The sequence below is a fragment of the Meriones unguiculatus genome, chromosome 1 (assembly GCF_030254825.1).
Source record: "Meriones unguiculatus strain TT.TT164.6M chromosome 1, Bangor_MerUng_6.1, whole genome shotgun sequence".
NCBI lineage: Eukaryota > Metazoa > Chordata > Mammalia > Rodentia > Muridae > Meriones > Meriones unguiculatus.
Window position 1 is genome coordinate 111153863 of NC_083349.1, and position 19928 is coordinate 111173790.

Here is a 19928-nt window from a genome sequence, read left to right on the forward strand (position 1 = left end):
TTTTGATTCTGACAAAAGACCCTGGGAAGTGGGTATGGGAGAAAGACCTTTTCAAAGGCCAGGACAGGAACTTAAGGCGTTTTCCTCGGTTTCTCCACCTTCTCTCTTCCAGGTGGCTAGGTCGCAGATGAAGTGGTCAGCGTTCAGGAAAGAGAAGTGAAGTTGGAGCTCAGAAAACAGGGTCTGCGGTACTGTCAAAAGCGGGGAAACCCCGCAGGTTTAGTCTAGAGGCTTCATGGCTGCAGAAGCTTGAACCTCCCCCCCCCCCAACCTTACTGTTAATGGCTTTGGGTTGGTACTTTTAGATTAGGGGTAGAACAGACCGGCTATTTGGGCAGGCCTAGGAAGCGGCTTCAGGTGAACGGATGCTATTTGCATTTTGGGAGCGATATTTTATGGGGTTTTAAATGCGGAATCCCTGACGCTTCTCTCCCAACCAAAAAAACAATTGACCCATTATGGACCCTACAATTCCGATCCCTTATTACAACCTCTTTCAAAAGAGGAGACTTGCAGGGGAGACAGAGGTAGAAGCACTTGAGACAGCGCCTGAAGATTTACGGGCGGCGATTTCGTGGGAACTACAACTCCCAGAAACCCTCGTGGCAAAACCCGCGCTTACTGGCCAGCGGAAGGACCCGCCGCTAACGCGACGCACTCAATAGCCAATCGTCTAGAGGCATTGCCCAGGACCTAGGGCAGAGGCTTCCGTTAGTTGCGGGGGACTTCTGATCCCGTGACGCCAGCGGCCCCGGGATTTTTATGTGTGGGGCGGGGAAGCAGAAGGACCAAGGTATTCCTAGCTTTTTGCGGCCAGGCCGTTGGCTGTAGGGAAGCTGGGATGGGCAGGGAGGGAGGCGGGAAGCACAAGAGGCCCAGGGATGCAGGAGTGGGGAAGAGATTGAGGAAAATGCGGCGGACGGGGTGTGAGGGACAGTAAGTCAAGAGCTAGGCTGCAGGAGTAGAACCTGGTGTGGGTTTTAGCAAGTGAATACATCCTTTGGAACGCACGAGTGATACTTCTGATAACAGAGTGCAAGGGATATACGCTTCTTTGTGACAAGGTAAAGTCGCCAAGCTTTTAGTTAGTTAATTGCAGGAGGCTCTAACCGGCTAATTAGCTCAGCTGTAGCCAGTGTCTCTCCTTTCTCACATCCCTTTGGGGAGGCAGAAGGGGGTTTTTGTTACTGTGTTCTTTGGTTCTGGTTTGGACTTTTTGAGACTGGGTGTCCTTTTCCAGCTAGCCTGAAACTCACTGACCTCCCACTCGAGGCACTGTGAGTGCCTCCGCGTTTGTGCGCGCACGTGCACCTGATTTGGTGGAAGTCAAAGGACAACTTTTGTGAATTGGTTCTCTCCTGTCGTTTTGTGGGATCCAGAGATTAAACTCACGTATTGGGCTCGTGCACAAGCCCCTATGAACTGCTGGGCCATCCTGGCTGGCTGGTTTTATTTTTGTTTTTTAATGATGAGATGCTTTGCTTGATTGCTTTGGCTTTGCTAATCTTATGTCACTGACTCCCATATCCTTCCCCGTGACTGCCTAAGGTACAGCCATTGCTACCTTATAGGCATCTTACGTGAAACACATTTAATACTGGATTTTGCCACACCTGGCTGTCACTCGGTTGGTGGAATGTTTGCACAGCATACACAAGGTTCTCGGTTCTATCCTCAGCATCGCATAAACCGGGCCTGTAGTAACTTCAGCACTCGGGAAATGCAGACAGGAGGATAAGTTCCAGGCCAGTCCAGGCTACCTGAGGGTCTGTGTCAAAGATGAATGCACTAGACCCTACACACCTCCCTACACACCTCCCTCATCTTGGAAGCGTGCTTGCCTTCTGCATCTCTGATTAATGGTTCAGCTGTTTTCCAAGCTAAAAGTGTGCATGCTGTCCCTTGGGTATTGTTCAGTACTCACATTGTGTCTGGTTATCATTCTCTTTGCCTCTGCTAGAGAAGCATCTTCTGTACCTATTCCTCTTTCTCTGTGGAAACAACTGCAAACTTTGTTTCTTCTCTTATTTTATTCTTTGTTTGTTTGTTTCTTTCCATTTGGTTTTGGGGTTTTTGTTTGCTTTTGTGTCACTCCCACCAGCACCACCACCACCCCACTTGAGAGGCAGAGGCAGGCGGATCCTGTGAGTTTGAGGCTGGTCTGGTCTACAGAGCCAAGTCAGTGCCAGGACTACATAGAGAAACCCTGTCTTGAACTCCCCCCCCAAGAAAAAAATTAAAAACAAACAAAAAGCCAAATGAGGATCAGCAAGATGGCCCAGCAGTTAAAGGGCAATTGCTGCCAAGCCTGACAACCTAAGTGTTTATCCAGGACTCATCGTGGAAGGAGAGAACCAACCCCTAAAACTTGTCCTCTGACCTCCACATGTGTGTCATGAATGTACACACAGACACACACACACAAATATAATGAAAAAAAAATTAATTTAATCTTGTGCTTTAAAAACAAATCTGCCTAACAACACATAATGCCCAAATTCATTTGGAAAAAAAAAAGACTAGAATGAAGGTGGTGTCTCTCCATTTGCCCTGATAAAAAGGAAGAGATGATGACGAGGTCCTGTGTTAGTTCAGGAGAAGGAAATAGCAGTTTTTTGTTATTGTTAGAGTTTTGGGAAAATATGTCAACCTTCTTCTTAAAGGCAATTGTGCTAATATTTACTCTTCTAACAGCCCCTGCTTTTCCCTGACCTCACAAGTCCCTTTCCTGTGTCCACACACACATGGCCAGTGACATCAGACTGAAGGCTTAAAATATGCCATCTACATTGTTTTTTATTTAATTGGTCCATTAGGAATTTCTCTGCCTAACAAAATGTTTTATGTATTATTTATCAATAAAACTCATCTAAAGGGGCACAAGTAGTTGCCAGAGAAGAACCACGTTTTGTAGACCAGTGGGATAGAGGTTCCAGTTTGACAAGGGACTCATCTCCGTTCACTGTAGAGCCACTTCACATGACATCATATAAATGGAGAGCAGAGTGTTTCTCCTTAGTACAAGATCCCGAGAACAGACGCTTTTAAGTTAGTAAGAATCTAAAGTTTGCAGATTGCCAAATAGTTCTGTATTGTATTTATTACTTTGGATAGAGTCTAAAGGCAATTTCTAAAGTCCTTCTTTGACATGTTACTCACCAATAAAACAAGCTGAACCATGTCCAGTAGGGTGGAGGACAAGAATGGCTGGCGCTAGCCTTTGTGAGAGCCTCCTTACAGAAGGGCTCTCAAAAGGAGCCCAGCCAGGGTGGGTGAAGGAGTTAGTGGTGCAGAAACAGGTATGCAAGGTGGATGGTTCTTAAACATTCTATGTTTTCCTGTTGGTAGTGTTCACCACGGAGCCCAGAGCTGTAGCGTAAAGCTTCACCTCTAAACCCCACCCCCAGCCTCTACATGTGTTCACTTATCCATGTTGGGATGCCTGCTAATGGGGCGTGGGGTCTAGCTAGTTCACAGGTAGAGCGGTTGCCTCTCATGTCCAGGTCCTGGCTTCAACCCCCAGTGATGAACAAAACATTGTTGATATTCTTTCACGATTTCAAAGCTGAGGGTTTTTGTTTTTGTTTTTTTTTAAATCTTAAAACTCTTTATGAAATAAGTATAGTTTTATGTATTAATGTTTTACTACTATAAGAAGATAATTTGAATACATGACTGTTAAAAATCCTCCCCCCAAATACAGAAAAGGAAGAGCCCCACTCTTCTCTTACGCCACCCTATCTCACTGTCTGTTGTGAACAGTTTGCTGTCATTCCCTATCTTATGTAAGCGCGCGCGCACACAGGCACACACGAATAGACACACAATGGTGCATATTTTTCTTAAATTGCACATATTAGACAGGTTATCGTACGAGTTCCACTCTTCTTTGAGATTTCTCACTCGTGGAGGTTCCTTTTCCCTCTCTTTTTTGAGATCTTACCCAGGCTGGTTTCAGACTTACGGGCTTAGGTAACCCCCTGCCCCAGCCTCTTGAGCATCTGGGTCTACTTGTGGGTACACCCCTACCTATGATTGTCCAAACCAGTGGTTCTCAACCTTTCCAATGCTGCTGACATAGTTTCAGACCTCACACATGCTAAGCAAGCCCTCTCAAGGGCTTACTTCAAGCCCTGAAATACCTGTTCTAGTTACTCTTTTTGTTGTTTTGTTTATTTGTTTCAGACAGGGTTTCTCTGTGTAGTCGTGGCTGTCCTATAACTCACTCTGTAGATCAGGCTGGCCTCAAACTCAGTGACCTGCCTGGCTCCTGCTCCTAAGTACTGGAGTTAAAGGTGTTTGCTACCACCGCCTGGCTAGTTGTTGAAACAGGGTCTCACGGAGCCCAGGCTGTCCTCGCATTTGCTATGTAGCTGAGGATGCCCTTTAATTCCTGATCTTTCTGCCTCCTACTCCAAGGTATTGAGGATATAAGCCTGTACCTCCATGCTTAATTAAAACTTAACTTGTTTGCTTGTTTGCTCTGTGAGTGAACTCAGCACCGGGAAATCCAGCATGTCCTCTGTCAAGGAGCTCCTGTGCTTGCTAAGATTGTTGCTATGAACATTTTTATGCATGGTTGACTTACTGCAACATTGTAAAATAGTCTTGTATTTTGCAGACTTGCTTACTCATTGTTTTATTCACTTAGGTCTTTAGCCATCTGGAGTTTATTTCGTTGTAAATTTTTTAGCTTTTTGGAACTTTCAGCTTTATTCACCCGGCATGGTGGTGCATGCCTTTAATTCCAACACTCAGGAAGCAGAGGCATAGGCAGAAGCAGGAAGATCTCTCTGAGTCCAAGCCAGCCTGGTCTACAAAGCAAGTTCTAGGACATCTGGATCTACATTCTAGAAAGGCCTTGTCTAAAGACAAACAAAAACAACTATTCTTCCTTTTCACAAGGTAGTTGTACTGACTCATGTCCAGTCAGCATCATATAATGGCACATACAAGCTACCTTGATTCTATTCTCTCCTCCAGCTTAGCCAGCAGCCCAGCTAGTCTCTAGATTATGTTTATAGAACTTAGTCAGTTTTTACATATTTGATGCTAATGTTTCTCTGATTTTCTCGTTTGAGACAGGGTGTCACTATGCGGCCCAAGCTAGCCTTGAAACTTAAATTCACTAAGTTTACCTGTCTACATTCCTCCATTTTACAGCTCATGGAAAGACTGCTAGCAAAATTTTAGTATCAGAATTGAAGTTAATTCAGTTATAAAATAGTGTCAGGGCTCAGATTGTAGAGCACTTGTGTAGCTTGCACAAGACCCTGGGTTTAGTACCCAGCACCACACAAAAAGACAAAGCTAAAACTCCTGTACTGATGACTAATAAGAATTTTTTCTTTTTTTCTTTCTCTCCATTTCAACATAAAGAATTTGAAAGCCTTAGCAAATACTGGGTGTGGTGATCAAAAGCCGACCCTAGCACTTTGACCCTCAGCATTTGGGAGGCTGATGCAGGGTGACATCAGAGAATTAAGAGCCTCAACAACTTAGTGAGGTTCAGGCTGGCTAGATTACAGGGTCAGCAAACTGTTATCTACAAAACAAAACTAAGGCTGATGCCATGGCCCAGTGGGTAAAGGCACCTACTGCCAAACCTGAGTGGGTGAGTTCAATCTCCAGGCACACATAGTAATAAATAAGTATAAACAAACATGGCTAGTGAGATGACTCACTTTTTTTTTTTTTTCCTACCCAGTCTCAGTTGATTTCTGTTTATTTTCAGAGCCTGGTTTTATTTTTGTTTTTGTTTTTTTTTTTCAAGGTTTATTTTTATGAGTATGTGTGTGTGTGCGTGTGTGTGTGTGTGTGTGTGTATTGTGTGTTGTGTGTGTTCGAATGCAAGTACCCTACGAGACTAGAAGTGAGCATTGGATTCCCTGAAGATAGTTGTGAGCTACTGTGTGGGTGTTGGGGATTGAACCTGTGTCCTCTGGAAGAGCAGCAACTGCTCTCAACCACTGAGCCTTCCCTTCAGCCCCCAACTCCTGCTTTGAATCCAGTCTGTACCTGTGGTTAAATACATAGATCTATTATCCTAACCACTTCTAAGCATTTGTTGGTGTTAAATACCCTTGTGTTGTGCAGCCACAACTGCCATCCATCTCTGTTAATTCTTCATCTTGTAGAAACTCCCTCCACCTCCCAAGAGAAGGTTTCTGTGTGCAGCCCTGGCTGTCCTGGAACTTGCCCTGGGGACCAGGCTGCCCGTGAGTATTGGGATTAAAGCGGTGTTCCACCGTTCTCGGCAGAACTCAAACTCTGTCTAGTGTGCTTCTTTAGTAGATTCCTGGGTGGGGGTGGTAGTACCTACTCAGTGTGGGAAAGCTGACGCTTTGCAATTGTGAAGAATTGCTGCAAAGAGCAAACCCAACAGAGATGTAGAAGTCCTCTGAAAATTAGTGAGTGCTGTTTGGTTGACATGAAGGAGAAATCAAATAGTGATTTTTGAATGCCATTTCAATAAAGATAAAAGCCATTTTGAAAAACTGAGGAAGTAAGTGCTAATAAAGCCAGAGGTGTGAATATTACTGATTTGACATGAAAGGATGAGTGGAAATTAGATAGTAGACTTTCCTTAACCTCTAATTTTTAATTAAAATGTTTCTAACTTGAAAGTACTATAAATAACTAGATATGGTTACCCACACCTTTAACCCCAGCACTTGGAAGGTTGAGGTAGGAAGTTTAACAAGAATTTGAGCCAGCCTGGACTACATAGTGAGTTTTAGGTCAGCTTATGATGCAGAGTGAGACTGTCTCAAAAGCAGTCAAGAAAAAGAAAGGAACTGGCAAGATGGCTCAGTGGGTAAAGGTGTTTGCTGCCAAGCCTGAAGATCTGGAGTTTGATCTCCAGAACCCACGTAGTGGATAGGCAGAATGGATTCACCAAGTTGTCATATGACCTCTGTATCCTTGAGTACATGCACACTTACACATAAACTGAGATTAATAAACAGAGGGTTGTTTTTACAATAAAAACAGCCAGGCAGTGATGGTGCACGCCTTCAATCCCAGCACTTGGGAGGCAGAGGCAGGAAGGGCTCTGTGAGTTTGAGGCCAGCCTGGTCTACATACTCAGTTCCGGGACAGCCAGGGCTACACACAGAGTTGTCTCACAGTCTCCTGGAGAGACTGTTCTATGGTTTACAGCACTTGTTGCTCTTCTGGAGGACCTGGGTTTGGTTTGAGCATTCACATGATGGTTCACAGCCTATAGCTCCAGTTGCAAGAGATCTGATAGCGTCTTTTGACCTCCTCCGACACCAGACGGTGCACACACGGAGCATCTGCATATGCGCAGACAAATGTTCACACTCATAAGATAAATAAATCTGAAAAAAAAAAACAGGGAAAGAGGAAGAAAAGGAAAAGAACTATAAATACCAGGATAAACTCTAAATCTAAATCCAATAATTGTGTGTGTGTGCACATGCACCTGTGAGTGTGTGTGTTTGTGCATGCATGTGCATGTGCGTGCTGTGTTTTAAGACAGTCTCACTGTCTAGACTGTAACTCACAATGTAGACGTGAGATTAAAGGTGTGCACCACCATACTGGGCAATTTTGGTGTATCTTTAATAATTCTACATACTAAATATTTTTGTGCCGTGCCAGATTTTAATCTAGGGCTTCCCACACACTAAGCACATGCTCTGTCACTGAGCTACCGCCCAAGCTTAATATCTTCTAACATCCATTCCATACTCAGGTTTCTCCAGTTCTAGCGTGCTTCGTTCTTGACTGAAAGTCTCACTTCCTAGCATTGCTTAGCATGCTTACTTTGGCATAATAATCTCTTAACTTTCCTATGTCTCAACAATATTAGCCTATGAAGGTCCAGGTCTCTTGTAAAGATCTCCTAACTTTGGCATACTGATTATTTTTTCAGGTTGTAACTTTTCTTCTCGCCTCCCCTCTCTTTTGAGACAAGGTCCCACTCTGGCCTGGAACTCACCATGTAGACCAGGCTGATCTGAAACTCACCAAGATCCTCCTGCCTCGGCCTCCTGAGTGCCGGCCTATCGCCTCCATGCCATTCTGTAACTTTCCTTCTTAATCATTTCAGAGAGCCTCTGTCAGAAAGGATGGATTTGGGAAACGGAGAACTGCTTAGGACCGGACTGAACTCACTAAATCAAGCCGTACATCCAACCCAGGGCCTCGCCTGGACTGATGGGAGTCGTGTAGTGCTTACTGATTTACAGTTTCATGGTGGGGAGGCCACGTTTGGGGACTCCCAAGTCATTGGGAGATTTGAATATGTCTGTGGGGTCTCCTGGAACCCGGTCAGCACAGCTCACACATTGCCTCTGCTTGCCGTCCAGCACAGGAAGCATGTCTCCGTGTGGCAGCTGTGGCCCAGCACTTCAGGATCAAGCAAATGGCAGATGTATCAGGCCTCTGAGATCAGAGAATCGCTCCCTGTCCTCCCTCAGGGCTGCGTATGGCACCCAAAAGACACTGTCCTGACTGTGCTCACCGCACGGGACGTTTCCATTTTCCCTGACGTGCACAGCAGTGGTTCCAGGGTAAGCGTCAGCGCCGAGGGCCGCATTTACTGTGCCTGCTGGACGCTGGACGGCCGGAGGCTGGTGGTGGCAGTAGACGACAGCCTCCGCTCTTACATTTGGGACAGTGCTCAGAAGTCTGTCCACAGCTGCTCCCTCTGCCCCGTGTTTCCCGTCAGCTGCTCTGTCCGCTCCATCGCAGCCACCGCCGACTCACAGGTTGCTGTAGCCACCGAGCTTCCACTCGCTAAGCTCTGTAGCTTAAACGCATCCGAAGCCTTTGACGGTCCAGCAAATGGTGAAGATGGCGGTGTGCACACTCCTTCTGTGAGTGAGGCGCCCCCCGTGGGTGAGGAGGCGGCCGCTTCGGAAATGGGTGCTGGAGTGGCCGACTCTCCCTTCTCAGCTCCCCTGGATCTGACTCACATACATTTCAGCCAGTCACAAGCGGAGGAGAGTTCTCTCATTTGTTTAAGAAAAAAGGACTACTTGACAGGGACTGGCCAGGATTCTTCACATTTGGTCCTGGTAACCTTCGAGAAAGCAGTTACCATGACAAAAAAGGTTGCTGTTCCAGGCATTCTGGTTCCTGACTTGATAGCGTTTAACCTGACAGCCCAGCTCGTGGCTGTGGCTTCCAATATGTGTAACATAATTTTGATCTTCTCTGTCACGTCCTCTGCTATGCCAAACATCCAGCAAATTCAGTTAGAGAGTAACGAAAGGCCAAAAGGCATGTGTTTCTTGACAAACAGATTATTACTAATTGCTGTAGGGAAACAAAAGCCCACCGAAACAGCGTTTCTTCCTTCTTCAGAGTCTGATCAGTATATGGTTCACCTGATAGTTAGAAAAGTGTCGCTGGGAAGAGAATCTCCCGGAGCGTCTCCTCAAAGCCAGCGTGCTAACTGTACACTCAGTGAACTAGAGAGTAAAGCAGAGAGAGAGAAGTTGGTTGAAAGCCTTTCCTTGGGTTCGAGTCCCCTGAGCCAAGGGCTCCTGCTAACAGCTAACTGCAGCACTCAGAGCGAGAAGTCTGGAAGAGCCCTTATCCAAGAACTTAAAAGTCCCTTTCCCCCTCTGTGCCGTGATTCCGCTGTCCAGGAAACCCTGCACAGGCCTTCTGGGCTTTGGACAGCAGGGTCTAGACCCAGCAGCACCCCAGACCACACCAGCACCCCAGAGCCAAAAGTACCTCAAAGAGAGAACCTACAAAAAGAAAAGGAAACCTGCCCACTCTCTGGGGAGCTGGCGATCTTATCTCGTCATCTGGTTGGAATGCAGCAGCATCTTCTTGAACTCATGGATTTTCTTCACAAGGAGAAACGGTTTTCTCCCGTGTATCCACTCTCTCAGGAGCCTCCCTACATTCACCTCATTTACCAGGTAAAGTCTCTTTTGAGGAACCCCCACTGTGCATGAAGTTCTTGCATCCAGTGGGTCCTCCCAGAAGCACTGCCCTGGGGGGCTCCGAGTGAAGCTGGGTGACGGGGTGCTGGGGGGGTCTGAGTGAAGCTGGGTGACGGGGTGCTGGGGGGGCTCCGAGTGAAGCTGGGTGACGGGGTGCTGGGGGAGCTCCGAGTGAAGCTGGGTGACGAGGTGCTGTGAGGGGGTCTGAGTGAAGCTGGGTGACGGGGTGCTGTGGGGGGGTCTGAGTGAAGCTGGGTGACGGGGTGCTGGGGGGGTCTGAATGAAGCTGGGTGACGGGGTGCTGGGGGGGTCTGAGTGAAGCTGGGTGACGGGGTGCTGGGGGGGTCTGAGTGAAGCTGGGTGACGGGGTGCTGGGGGGGTCTGAGTGAAGCTGGGTGACGGGGTGCTGTGTTACAGACAGGTTGGCAGAACCAAGTATATATGAAATATACTTGGTTGGTTGTTAACCTACCAAATGTGGTCACACCAGGGTATGGAAACTAATGACTGCATTCTGGTGACTTATATTTAGGGGGAAAAATAGGTTTAATTATGACATTTCATTGTGAAAACCTTTTCCGTGTGTGTGTGTGAGAGAGAGAGAGAGAGAGCATTTAAAATGTTTTGACTGCATCTCTACACATGAACATACAAATACATCACATTGACTCTGGCTCTGGTCCACCCTGTCCGTCACTTCTTAGAACCAGCAGCCTAATGTGGATCCCTGCACGTTTGCCTCTACACCCATAATATCTAACACTGGTCCTCGTGTTCGTACATGCACACAGCAGGTGTGGAGTGCTTTGTCTTTGTTTTACAGCAGGGCAGTCCTGGGGTGCACTGGACCTCAAACTGAGTACATGTTTACTCAACTTCCTTTTCAGTCAGGCAGCTCACGTAGTACTAAAATAATGTATTTATTAATTTGGTTTAATACCTTTATTTTTGTTGGATTGGGTTCCCAGAAGTGAAGTGCAAATTTGAACAGTATATTTCTACCATATTTTGGTTCTAAGATAGGATCCTGCGTAGCTCAGGTTTGCCTCTCAAGGATGACCTTGCACTTTTCTGTGTGTGTGTGTGCGCATGCGAGTGCGCATATGTGAGTTGTGTGCAGGTGGAAGACACGCACATTGTGTTTGGAGGTAAGAAGGTAGTCATGTGTCCATGTGTCTTCTAAGATTGCTTTACACCTTCTGTTTCTCACTGAACCTGGATTTCATTGATTGGGTCAGTGAGTTCTAAGAGTTACCTGTCTCCACTCCAGCCAGCACATTCCCTGCATTTTTTTTTTTTAAACGTGTGCTGTGAATTCAAGCTCAGGTTCTCATAGTTCTCATATTTTTTGGTCAGGTACCATCTCCCCAGACTATGACCTTGAACTTCTTACCCTTCTGCCTTTGCCTCTGAAGTGCTAGGATTACAGGCATATCCCTGCACACCTGGTTTTATGCCGTGCCAGGGGCCCAACTCAGGGCATTTTGTGTGCAAAACCAGCATTCTACCCTTTGAGGAGAGTTAATTAATACCTCTTAATTAAAACCCAATTAATACCTCCTTTTTTGTATTTATTTAATTAGTGTGTGCATTTAAAAAGTGATTAGGATCCGGAGAGATAGTGGTTAAGAGCATGAACGTGGCTGGCCATGGTGGCACACTCCGTTCATTTCAACACTTGCGAGGCAGAGGCAGGAGGAGCTGTGTGCGTTAGAGGTCAGCCTGGTCTACATAGTGCATTCAGGACAGCCAGAGCTATAATGGTGAGATCCTGTCTCAAAAGCAAAAACCAAACATACTAAAACAAAAACTCGTAAAAATAAAGGAAGGCAGGAAGCAAGCACGCAGGCACACACACACTGCTCTCACAGAGGTCTAGAGTTCGGCTCCCAGCACCTGTAACTCCAGTTCCAGAGCTGCCAGCCCTCTTCTGACCTCTTCTGTGCTGTGCAGACAGGTGTGCAGCAGAACACTCCCACGCATAAAAATAATTCAAGCCGGGCGTGGTGGTGCACGCCTGTAATCCCAGCGCTCTCGGAGGCGGAAGCTGTTGGATCTCTGCGAGTTTGAGGCCAGCGTGGTGTACAAAGTAGTTTCAGGACACAGAGAAACCTTGTCTCAAAAAAACCTAAATAAATAAATAAAAGAATTTAAATTTTTTAAAAATGATTAACAAATAAAAACAAACAAACAAAACAAACAAACAAACAAAAAAACCATGCAGGTTGAATGTCCCTAATCCAAGTATCTGAAATCTGAAATGTCCTAAGTATCACAACTCTGCCAAACTCAGCTCCTGAGACTGTGTGTGATTGGTACACATCAGGCCCCGTAGCTGTCATCCCAGCACCCGGGAGGTGGGAGTGGAAAGATGTCATTCTCTAGGTATAAATCACTTCTAAAATGACTTCACTCGTTCATGACTTTAAAAAAAAGTTTGTGTTTTGAGACAGGGTCTCACTGTGTAAGCCTGGCTGGCCTCAGCTTGCCTTGTAGACCAGGCTGGCCTTAGGCCCACATAGCTCTGCCCGCCTCTGGCCCTCAGCCTCCAGTGCTGGACCCAAGGCGTGTTCCACATCCCAGCGCCATCTACATAGATGGGCTGGAGAGATGGCTCAGAGGTTAAGAGCACTGGCTGCTCTTTCAGAGGTCCTGAGTTCAATTCCCAGCAACCACATGGTGGCTCACAACCATCTATAATGAGATCTGGTGTCCTCCTCTGGAGTACAGATTATAAATAATAATTAAATCTTAAAATTAATATATATATATAAAGAAATGTAATTGCTTACTCTTACAGTCGGTTAACCATGTTTGCTTTTACTTGAAGAAACCTCCCTCTTTCTGTCCTGCTGAGAAAAGAGCAGTGCTTCTCTGCGATGGCAAACTAAGGCTCAGTACAATTCAACAGATGTTTGGCCTCAGTCTTGTTGAAATGCTGCACGGTAGGTTAAAGCCAGAGACCCTCCCCCTCTACCTTCCATTTTTCTGCTTTAGGAATGGAAATGCTGCTGTCCAACCATTCAAGTGATTCCCTAGGTAGTTAATAAATATATTTAATTGCCTACTGTATACTTAGACCTACTAGAAATATTATAGCCCATTGAAAACGAGTCTTTTCCTGGGGGAACTTATACCAGCTGGGAAAATGCACTCCTTTTAAAAAGTAGCAATGATTTGCAAGGCAGTATCTACAGCTGCAGTATGCCTGTTACAATCAAACGCAGCGGTCGTAGAAACAGGGAGATGTGAAAGACGCACACAGGAGGCCTGCCTGATGCTCGGCTCATCATGTGTGGAACATGGTTGCTTCCTTATGCCTTGCTTCCTTAACAGCAGCCACCACATTGAACATAAGACATTTTACTTTTCTTTTTAACATTGTAACACTATTGCGTTTTGATGGATACATTTATGATACAGCTTTACAATTGTCATTTTTGACAGATACATTAATATTATTTCTGAGGTACCATTTTTGTTTCCTCATATTTTCTTGGTTATTTGTTTTATTTTGCTTTTTAAAATGTATTATTTTCATTTTTGTTTCTGGGCATGTATAGGTATATAGGACCATGGAGGCTAGAGGAGGGCATTGAATGCTCTGAGGCTGATGTGGCGGGTATACATTCGCCCTCACGTGGGTGCTAGGAATTTAACCCTGGTCGTCTGGAAGAGCAGCTGGTGCTCCTACCTGCTGAGCCAGCTCTTTCAGCCCCATTTTAATTTTACATGCATGAGTGTCTTGCCTATACATATATCTGTTGCCTAGGAGACAAGAGGGCGTTGGATCCAATCTTTTGTCCATGGATGGCACTGCACTGAATGTTCAGTGTGTACATACACACATACATATAAGTAAATCACCCATATCTGTAAAATCAAATAAAAAATACACATTTAAGTCATTTTCAGTTTTTCACCATTATAAATAACACCAAGAAAGACTTCCCTACATATTTGTCTGTTGCTTTTAGGAGTGTAGACTTTTCAGAAGTGAAAGCACAGGGTCTCTGAGACTTGAAGGAACTAGAGATGGTCCAAGTACTTGTCATACTAGTGGCCCCTGGGAATTTTCTAGGTCACTGTTTTACTTCTAGTTGGCTCACCCTCCTTGGATAGCTACAGTTGGTACTAATGGCGTATGCCTGTAATCCCAACACTCAGGGAGGCAAAGCCAGGTGGATCACTGTGAGTTCAAGGCCAACCTGGTTTACAAAGCGAGTCCAGCACAACCAAGGCTTCACAGGGAAACCATGTCTCAAAAAACAAAAAACAACAAACCTCTGTAAGGTGGGTCCTCATGAAGTTTCTCGAGAAACAGTGAACATCCTAATGTGTACAGACGCATACTCACGAACCTTGTAATGCATAGCACATATGATAAGTGTCAGTCCTAGGGAAAACTGTGTGTTCTTAGCCTTGAGTGACCCACTTGACGTGATTGTCTTTGCCACCGCTTCCTGCGCAGTCATGTGACCTGACCCTAATAAAACTCCGTCCTTTTTTCTCCATGTTTTCTGAAAAGTGCTAGATAATGATAAGGTTTGGTAACAACTCCCGTATTTCACTTTTAAAAAGTTTGACCTGATGTAGTGTGCACCTGTGATCCCAGTGCTTGAGGCCGAGGCCAGCCTTGGGCTACATGGGCCACAGCTACAGACTGAGAGCTGACAACAGGAACAATACAAGTTTTGCAGTCATCTGTCTGTCCGTATGGAATTGTACACTAGCCTAAATTGCTGTGCGTTTATTCTCTTTGTAGATTCCCACTGGATCCTCCTCTGTGCTGACAGCCAAGGTTTCATCCCACTGACTTTCACAGCTGCCCAGACAGTGGTGGTGAGGGATGGCAGCTGCTGGGGAGCCCAAGCTTCAACTCAGCCTTTTAGTCCAATCCCTGAGGCAGCAAGGATCCAGTGCAACGGAAGTCAAAGACCCTGCTTCCGCTCTCAGGAAGTCAGAGCTTCCCCCAGCAAGACTTCCATTCGAAGAAGGAAGTGATAAACATGCTTGAAAGTGCTGAAATGAGCTAATGCAAGACAAGTATATAAATCCAAGTTTATTGGAAGCATCTCTGGGCTGCTATGCAGGGACAGGGGAAGAGACAGAGAGAGGAAGCGCAGAAAGAAGGAAGAGAATGAGCAAGCCAAGAGATCAAGGGGAGCCAAAATGTCTGGATTATGCAGTGAGGGGGAGGGGGGGCAGCTTTGCCCATTTGGCTGGGGAGTTCAGGGTAGAGGGCAGAGTATACCAGCCAACCTTTGCAGCAGGTAGAGAGCAAGGGAGGCTGGGAGACCTGGGAGCCAGTGCACTTTGGTCCAAAAGGCATCTTAGTTGCTTGTCCGGGTCAGAAGTCCAACAGGAAGTTCTGAGGCTGGCCTGCCCTCTCCAGATCTAAAACCAACCCTCTTGCTTTGGTAAAATTTGCTCTGGGCAAATTTTAAATACCATTTCAAGATTTGACTCTGCTGGAATGCACGGCTGCTCACTGGTTAAGACCCAGGCCTTGTTTTCTTGCCTTTGCCACTCACGCCTTCTCCTTGAGATCATTTCTTTTCTTTTCCAGTCTGAGGGTCACAAAATTTGCCATTTTTCCCTTCCAGGAATCACCCTTCTTTGTTGACTTTTCATCTGTTTGTGTGTTTTTGAAGCAGGGGCTCAGACCTGTCTTGTACATGCCAGGCAGGAGCTCTGCTTTCCCCAAACGCCTTCCTCTACCCAGTTGGTCATTTTAACTTAACTCCTTTCAAACCTAAGAGACCAGTGTAGAACAGAAAGTGTCTCAAAAGTTGAAAGTTTCACAAAATCTAAACAATGAGTTCTGGAAAGCCTCAGTTTGTGTGCAGTGGGAAGGACCCTGGTCCCTTAAACTGGACACCTTGCTGCTCCAGGCAGTACCCCACTCACTGCAGATTGACCAGGCCGGGGAGGGGGGCAGCACATCAGCCATCCAGGTTCCATTAACACATGTTCTCCCCCTCCTCTTTCCTTGAAAATTACCCAGAGAGGAAATATCTTGTGCCTTTGGGGGCTCTTGTCTGTCTGCGGCAGTTTATGAAGATGGAGCTGGGCTAGGAAAGCCTATTTTGTGGTTCAGATGCATTAGACAACTGCTGGGATAATGGACGGGAAAGGCTGCTTGTCTGTAATCAGTGGCCTGACGACTGGTGACTGAGGGGAGTCTGAGGCCTGGCTCCATCTGCAGAGGAAGTGTCTGGGGTGTGATGAAATCACTGCTATTATGAATCCTAAAGAGAGGGACTAAGGGACCCCAAGTGAGATCACTGTGAATGCCTCAAGATGTACTTTATACTCAGGGCAAGAATACTCAGAATGAGTCTTCAGTAAAATCTATAGCGGCTGTGGCTGTTTTGAATGCTCTGATGATATGGTCTTTATGAGTATTCCTGGTATAGAGAAGTATTCTGGATTTGCACATGTATAATTTGTCATTTTTGTATTTCTTCCTCTGGTGGACATTGTGCAAAATGTTAATTGTTTCTTTATAATAAATCTGATGACAACTCTTATACAGGTGTTTCTTTGGCCACTGCTGTTACAGTCATTGGAACAATAGAAGGGAGTCCAGTATTCACTGGCTTTCGAGAGAAGCACTAAGTCCTTTAGCATGCTTAATGTTGCCCTAAAAAGATTTTGCAGGGGCTGGAGAGATGGCTCAGCAGTCAAGAGCACTGGCTGCTCTACCCAGTTTCAATTCCCAGGTTGAATCCCAGCACCCACATGGCAGATCACAGCTGTCTGGAACTCTAGTTCTTAGAGACCCTACGCCCTCAGGCATACATTCAGGCAAAACCACCGGTGTATGTGAAGTAAAAATTAATAAATCAAAAAGAAAAAAAGCTTTTGCAGGGGCCAGGTGGTGGTAGTGCTCGCTTTTAATCCCAGTACCCAGGAGGCAGAGGCAGGCGGATCTCTGTGAGTTGGAGGCTAGCCTGGTCTACACAGTGAATTCCAGACTATCCAGGACTACATAGTGAGACCCTGTATTAAAATAATGATAATAATAATAATGATCATTCTCAAGAGCTGAAACATTTCTAGAATCCTTCTAGAAATTTCCTGTGTGTGCCTTCTAGCCCTGTCTCCATAGCACCAAAGGTGACTGGTAGATGCCTTGATTGTAGTAATTATTGCTTCCTCTGAGGCCTCTCTATAAAAATGTATGTGCCCACATGCTCACACACAAAGAGAATCAGAGAAGACTGTATATAATATACTGTTTGTTTAAAGCTCCAAAACAAGAAAAATAAGCATTAGGTCTAGGCCAATGTGGTTGATGCATATGTGATGCATATGTATGTGCGCATGTCCTTGCCCGTGTATCTGTGTAGAGGTCAGAGGTCAGCACTGGGCATCTTCCTTGATCAATCCTCACCCTATTCAACGTGTGTGCCTGTTTTACCTTCAGGTTTCTGGGTTTCAGATTTCCAGCAACTGGAGTTCCTGATGACACGAGCCACCGAGTGAGTGATGGGACCTGAACCCAGGTCCTCAGGGAAGAGCATCCAGTGGTCTTGACCATTGAGCCATCTTTCCAGCTCTTCCGCCTTGTCTGAGACAGTGTCTCTCAGTGAACCTGGAGCTCACCGTTTTGGTTAGACTGGCTAGCCATTGAGCCCCTGAGATCTGCCTGTCTCCCTCACCCACCCACCCAAACCCTGGGGTCACAGGCAAGTACTGTCTTGCTGCCCCAAGTTTTTACTTGGGTGCTTAGGATCCGAACTCAGGTCGTCACACTTACATGGAAGCACATTCCCCAACTCAGCCATCTCACATGGCTCAATACTATTTCTAAGATGCATCCTCTTTATGACTGTTATTTTTTACTGTTGTGAGTTGGCACAATTCACAATACTGCTGGCATGGACATTTGGTTGTTTCCTGGCTTCATTTTTGAAATTATGAACCATATTGCTTTGGATACTTTTGTAAATATCTCCATATGCAAATATTTGAGAAGTCTCTCTGAGGTCTTTTATCTAGAAATGACTATCACTGTTATGCTGTTTGCTTACTACAAATTGCTTTATAATGTATTTTGAGGCCAGGTGTTGCAATGCTTTTTTTTTTGTTTTTTTCCTCAAGATTGATGTAGGGACTAGTATTTTCCTGTGTTTTCCTATGAATATAAGGATTGCTTTGTTTTCTTCTTCTATGAAGAAGACAAATGTACTAGAACTATGTACTAGGGACATAGTTCAGAAGCCGTGTGTGTGTGTGTGTGTGTGTGTGTGTGTGTGTGTGTTTCGTAGCCCATCTAGCATATACTTCAGGCCTTGGGTTCAGTCTTTACCCAGGGGTGAGGGGAACAAGCTGGGCACATTTGCAATTCTAGTGTTTGGCAGGGTAAGCCTACTTTTGGTGAATTTGAAGCCAACTTGGACTCTCCAGCAAAGTCCTGTCTCACACATAGGAAAGAAAAATGGTATTTGCTGTAGGGATTTGGGGCAGGTATTTCTTCCAGGAAGAAGTATTTCTTTTTGCTCTTGGTACTTCTCTTATGGATGCATTTAGTTTTTATGAAGCATTTCTTCATGGGGGAAGGGTGATGAGTTCTGTTCGCATGCATGCCGTTGGGACTGCCTGAAGAGCACTGGGGAGGCATTGGGTGTGCGGAGCTGAAGCTCAGCCAAGAGCCCTGGGTTGGAGGTGGAGTCTGCCGCAGCTTGTGCAAGGCTGTGGCGAAAGCATACTGCCCTGAGGAGCCTCAAAGAAACAGAAGCAGAGGGCGGAAGTGTGGGTCCGAGACGGTGGTGAGCAAGGCAAGGGAGGTTAGAGTTTTGAGGTGCAGACTCAGCATTAGCCTGTCCCCTTGCATCCACAGTCAGGAAGCGGAGGGCGGGGGATGCTTGTGCTCTGTTCGCCCCCTCCTTTTTCTTCAGCCTCAGCCCCCAGCCTGTGTAATGGTGTCAACTGCAACGGGCAGGCCTTCCCACCTCAGTTATCCTCATCAATCTAATTGCCTCCCAGTTAATTCTAAATCCTTCCCAGTTGCCAGTCAGCATCAACTGTTCTAGTCTGATGCTCTGCCAGGCATTATTAATTTGACTGACATATCCATCCTGAGATGTACATGAGATGTTTGTTCAAACAATAAATAACCATCTATTCAGTCAGCTGAGAGAGAAAGATTGCCTGAGCCAGGAGTTGAGCCAGCTTAGGCAACACGCCTCTAATCTAAACTAAACTGGGGGTTTTAAAAAACAAGTTATCCAGATCTGTAATCCTGGCACTGGAATGGTAAAGGCAACAGGATCAGCTCAAGGACAGCCTCGGCTACACAGTGAGTTGAGGCCAACCTAGGCTACACGAGACCCTGTCTCACACAAACAATACAGTAACAGATAAAAGGCCAGAGAGAGAGAGAGCTCAGTAGTTAAGAGCATTTGCTGCTCTTCAGACGGCCAAGGTTTGGTTCTAGCACCCACACTGGGCAGCTTACAACCACCTGTGACTATCACTCCAGAGGCTCTGCTGCTCTCTGCTGGCATCTACATGCACGTGGCACCCAAGTACACTCGGGCACAAACACAAACACATTAAAAAGAAAAAGAAAAAAACAACTTTAGAAAATAAATAAGGCAAGCAGTTACTTGTGGCGAAAGTGGAGACAGTATACAAACGCTGTGTGATGGAGTTTTGTCCTGCCAGGCTGCACGGTCTCCTCTGTTACGGAGGCTGGGGGCAAGCTTAGTAGGTTAAGGAGGGGCAGGTAAGGAGGAGATCGGAATGGCAAGAGATGAGGAGAGCAATAAGAAAAGTAAGCTGTTTTGTTTTGAGGTGAGAGTGGCCCAGATGTTTACTCATTCATCCAGGACACAACATGGTGCCCAGTCTATGAAATACATGGCTGGGGCAGGAGCCATGCTTAATGGCTTCTCCTCAGGGGATGCCAGCATGGGATGGTGAGCTGTCCACAGTCACACTTTACCCACTATGTAGGAAATAAGCTCTTTAGCTTTTGTTTGCTTTTAA

The 19928-nt window shown here is 45.9% G+C and overlaps 1 protein-coding gene across 7 annotated transcripts; it reads left to right on the forward strand.

Moving 5' to 3' along the window:
- Positions 1 to 676: 676 nt before the first annotated feature.
- On the forward strand, positions 677 to 16462 carry Wdcp (WD repeat and coiled coil containing). 7 transcript variants are annotated; one of them, XM_060365484.1, is made up of 5 exons: positions 697 to 793; positions 6138 to 6218; positions 8078 to 9905; positions 12760 to 12874; positions 14695 to 16462. In XM_060365484.1, exons 3-5 carry the CDS (start codon positions 8097 to 8099, stop codon positions 14931 to 14933), a joined length of 2163 nt encoding a protein of 720 aa, XP_060221467.1. In that variant the 5' UTR covers positions 697 to 793; positions 6138 to 6218; positions 8078 to 8096; the 3' UTR covers positions 14934 to 16462. The 7 variants fall into 7 exon arrangements, with proteins under 7 accessions (XP_021500634.1, XP_021500636.1, XP_060221467.1 ...); XM_060365487.1 differs by lacking the exon at positions 697 to 793 and adding an exon at positions 854 to 1064; XM_021644959.2 differs by lacking the exon at positions 6138 to 6218 and having other exon boundaries at positions 677 to 793.
- The last annotated feature ends 3466 nt before the right edge of the window (positions 16463 to 19928 follow it).

Coding starts and splice junctions, on each gene's coding strand:
- Wdcp (XM_021644959.2), top strand. CDS start 8,097: ATGGATTTGGGAAACGGAGAACTGCTTAGGACCGGACTGAACTCACTA. Junction 9,906..12,759: donor ACATTCACCTCATTTACCAG/GTAAAGTCTCTT, acceptor TTTTACTTGAAG/AAACCTCCCTCTTTCTGTCC. Junction 12,875..14,694: donor TCTTGTTGAAATGCTGCACG/GTAGGTTAAAGC, acceptor TTCTCTTTGTAG/ATTCCCACTGGATCCTCCTC.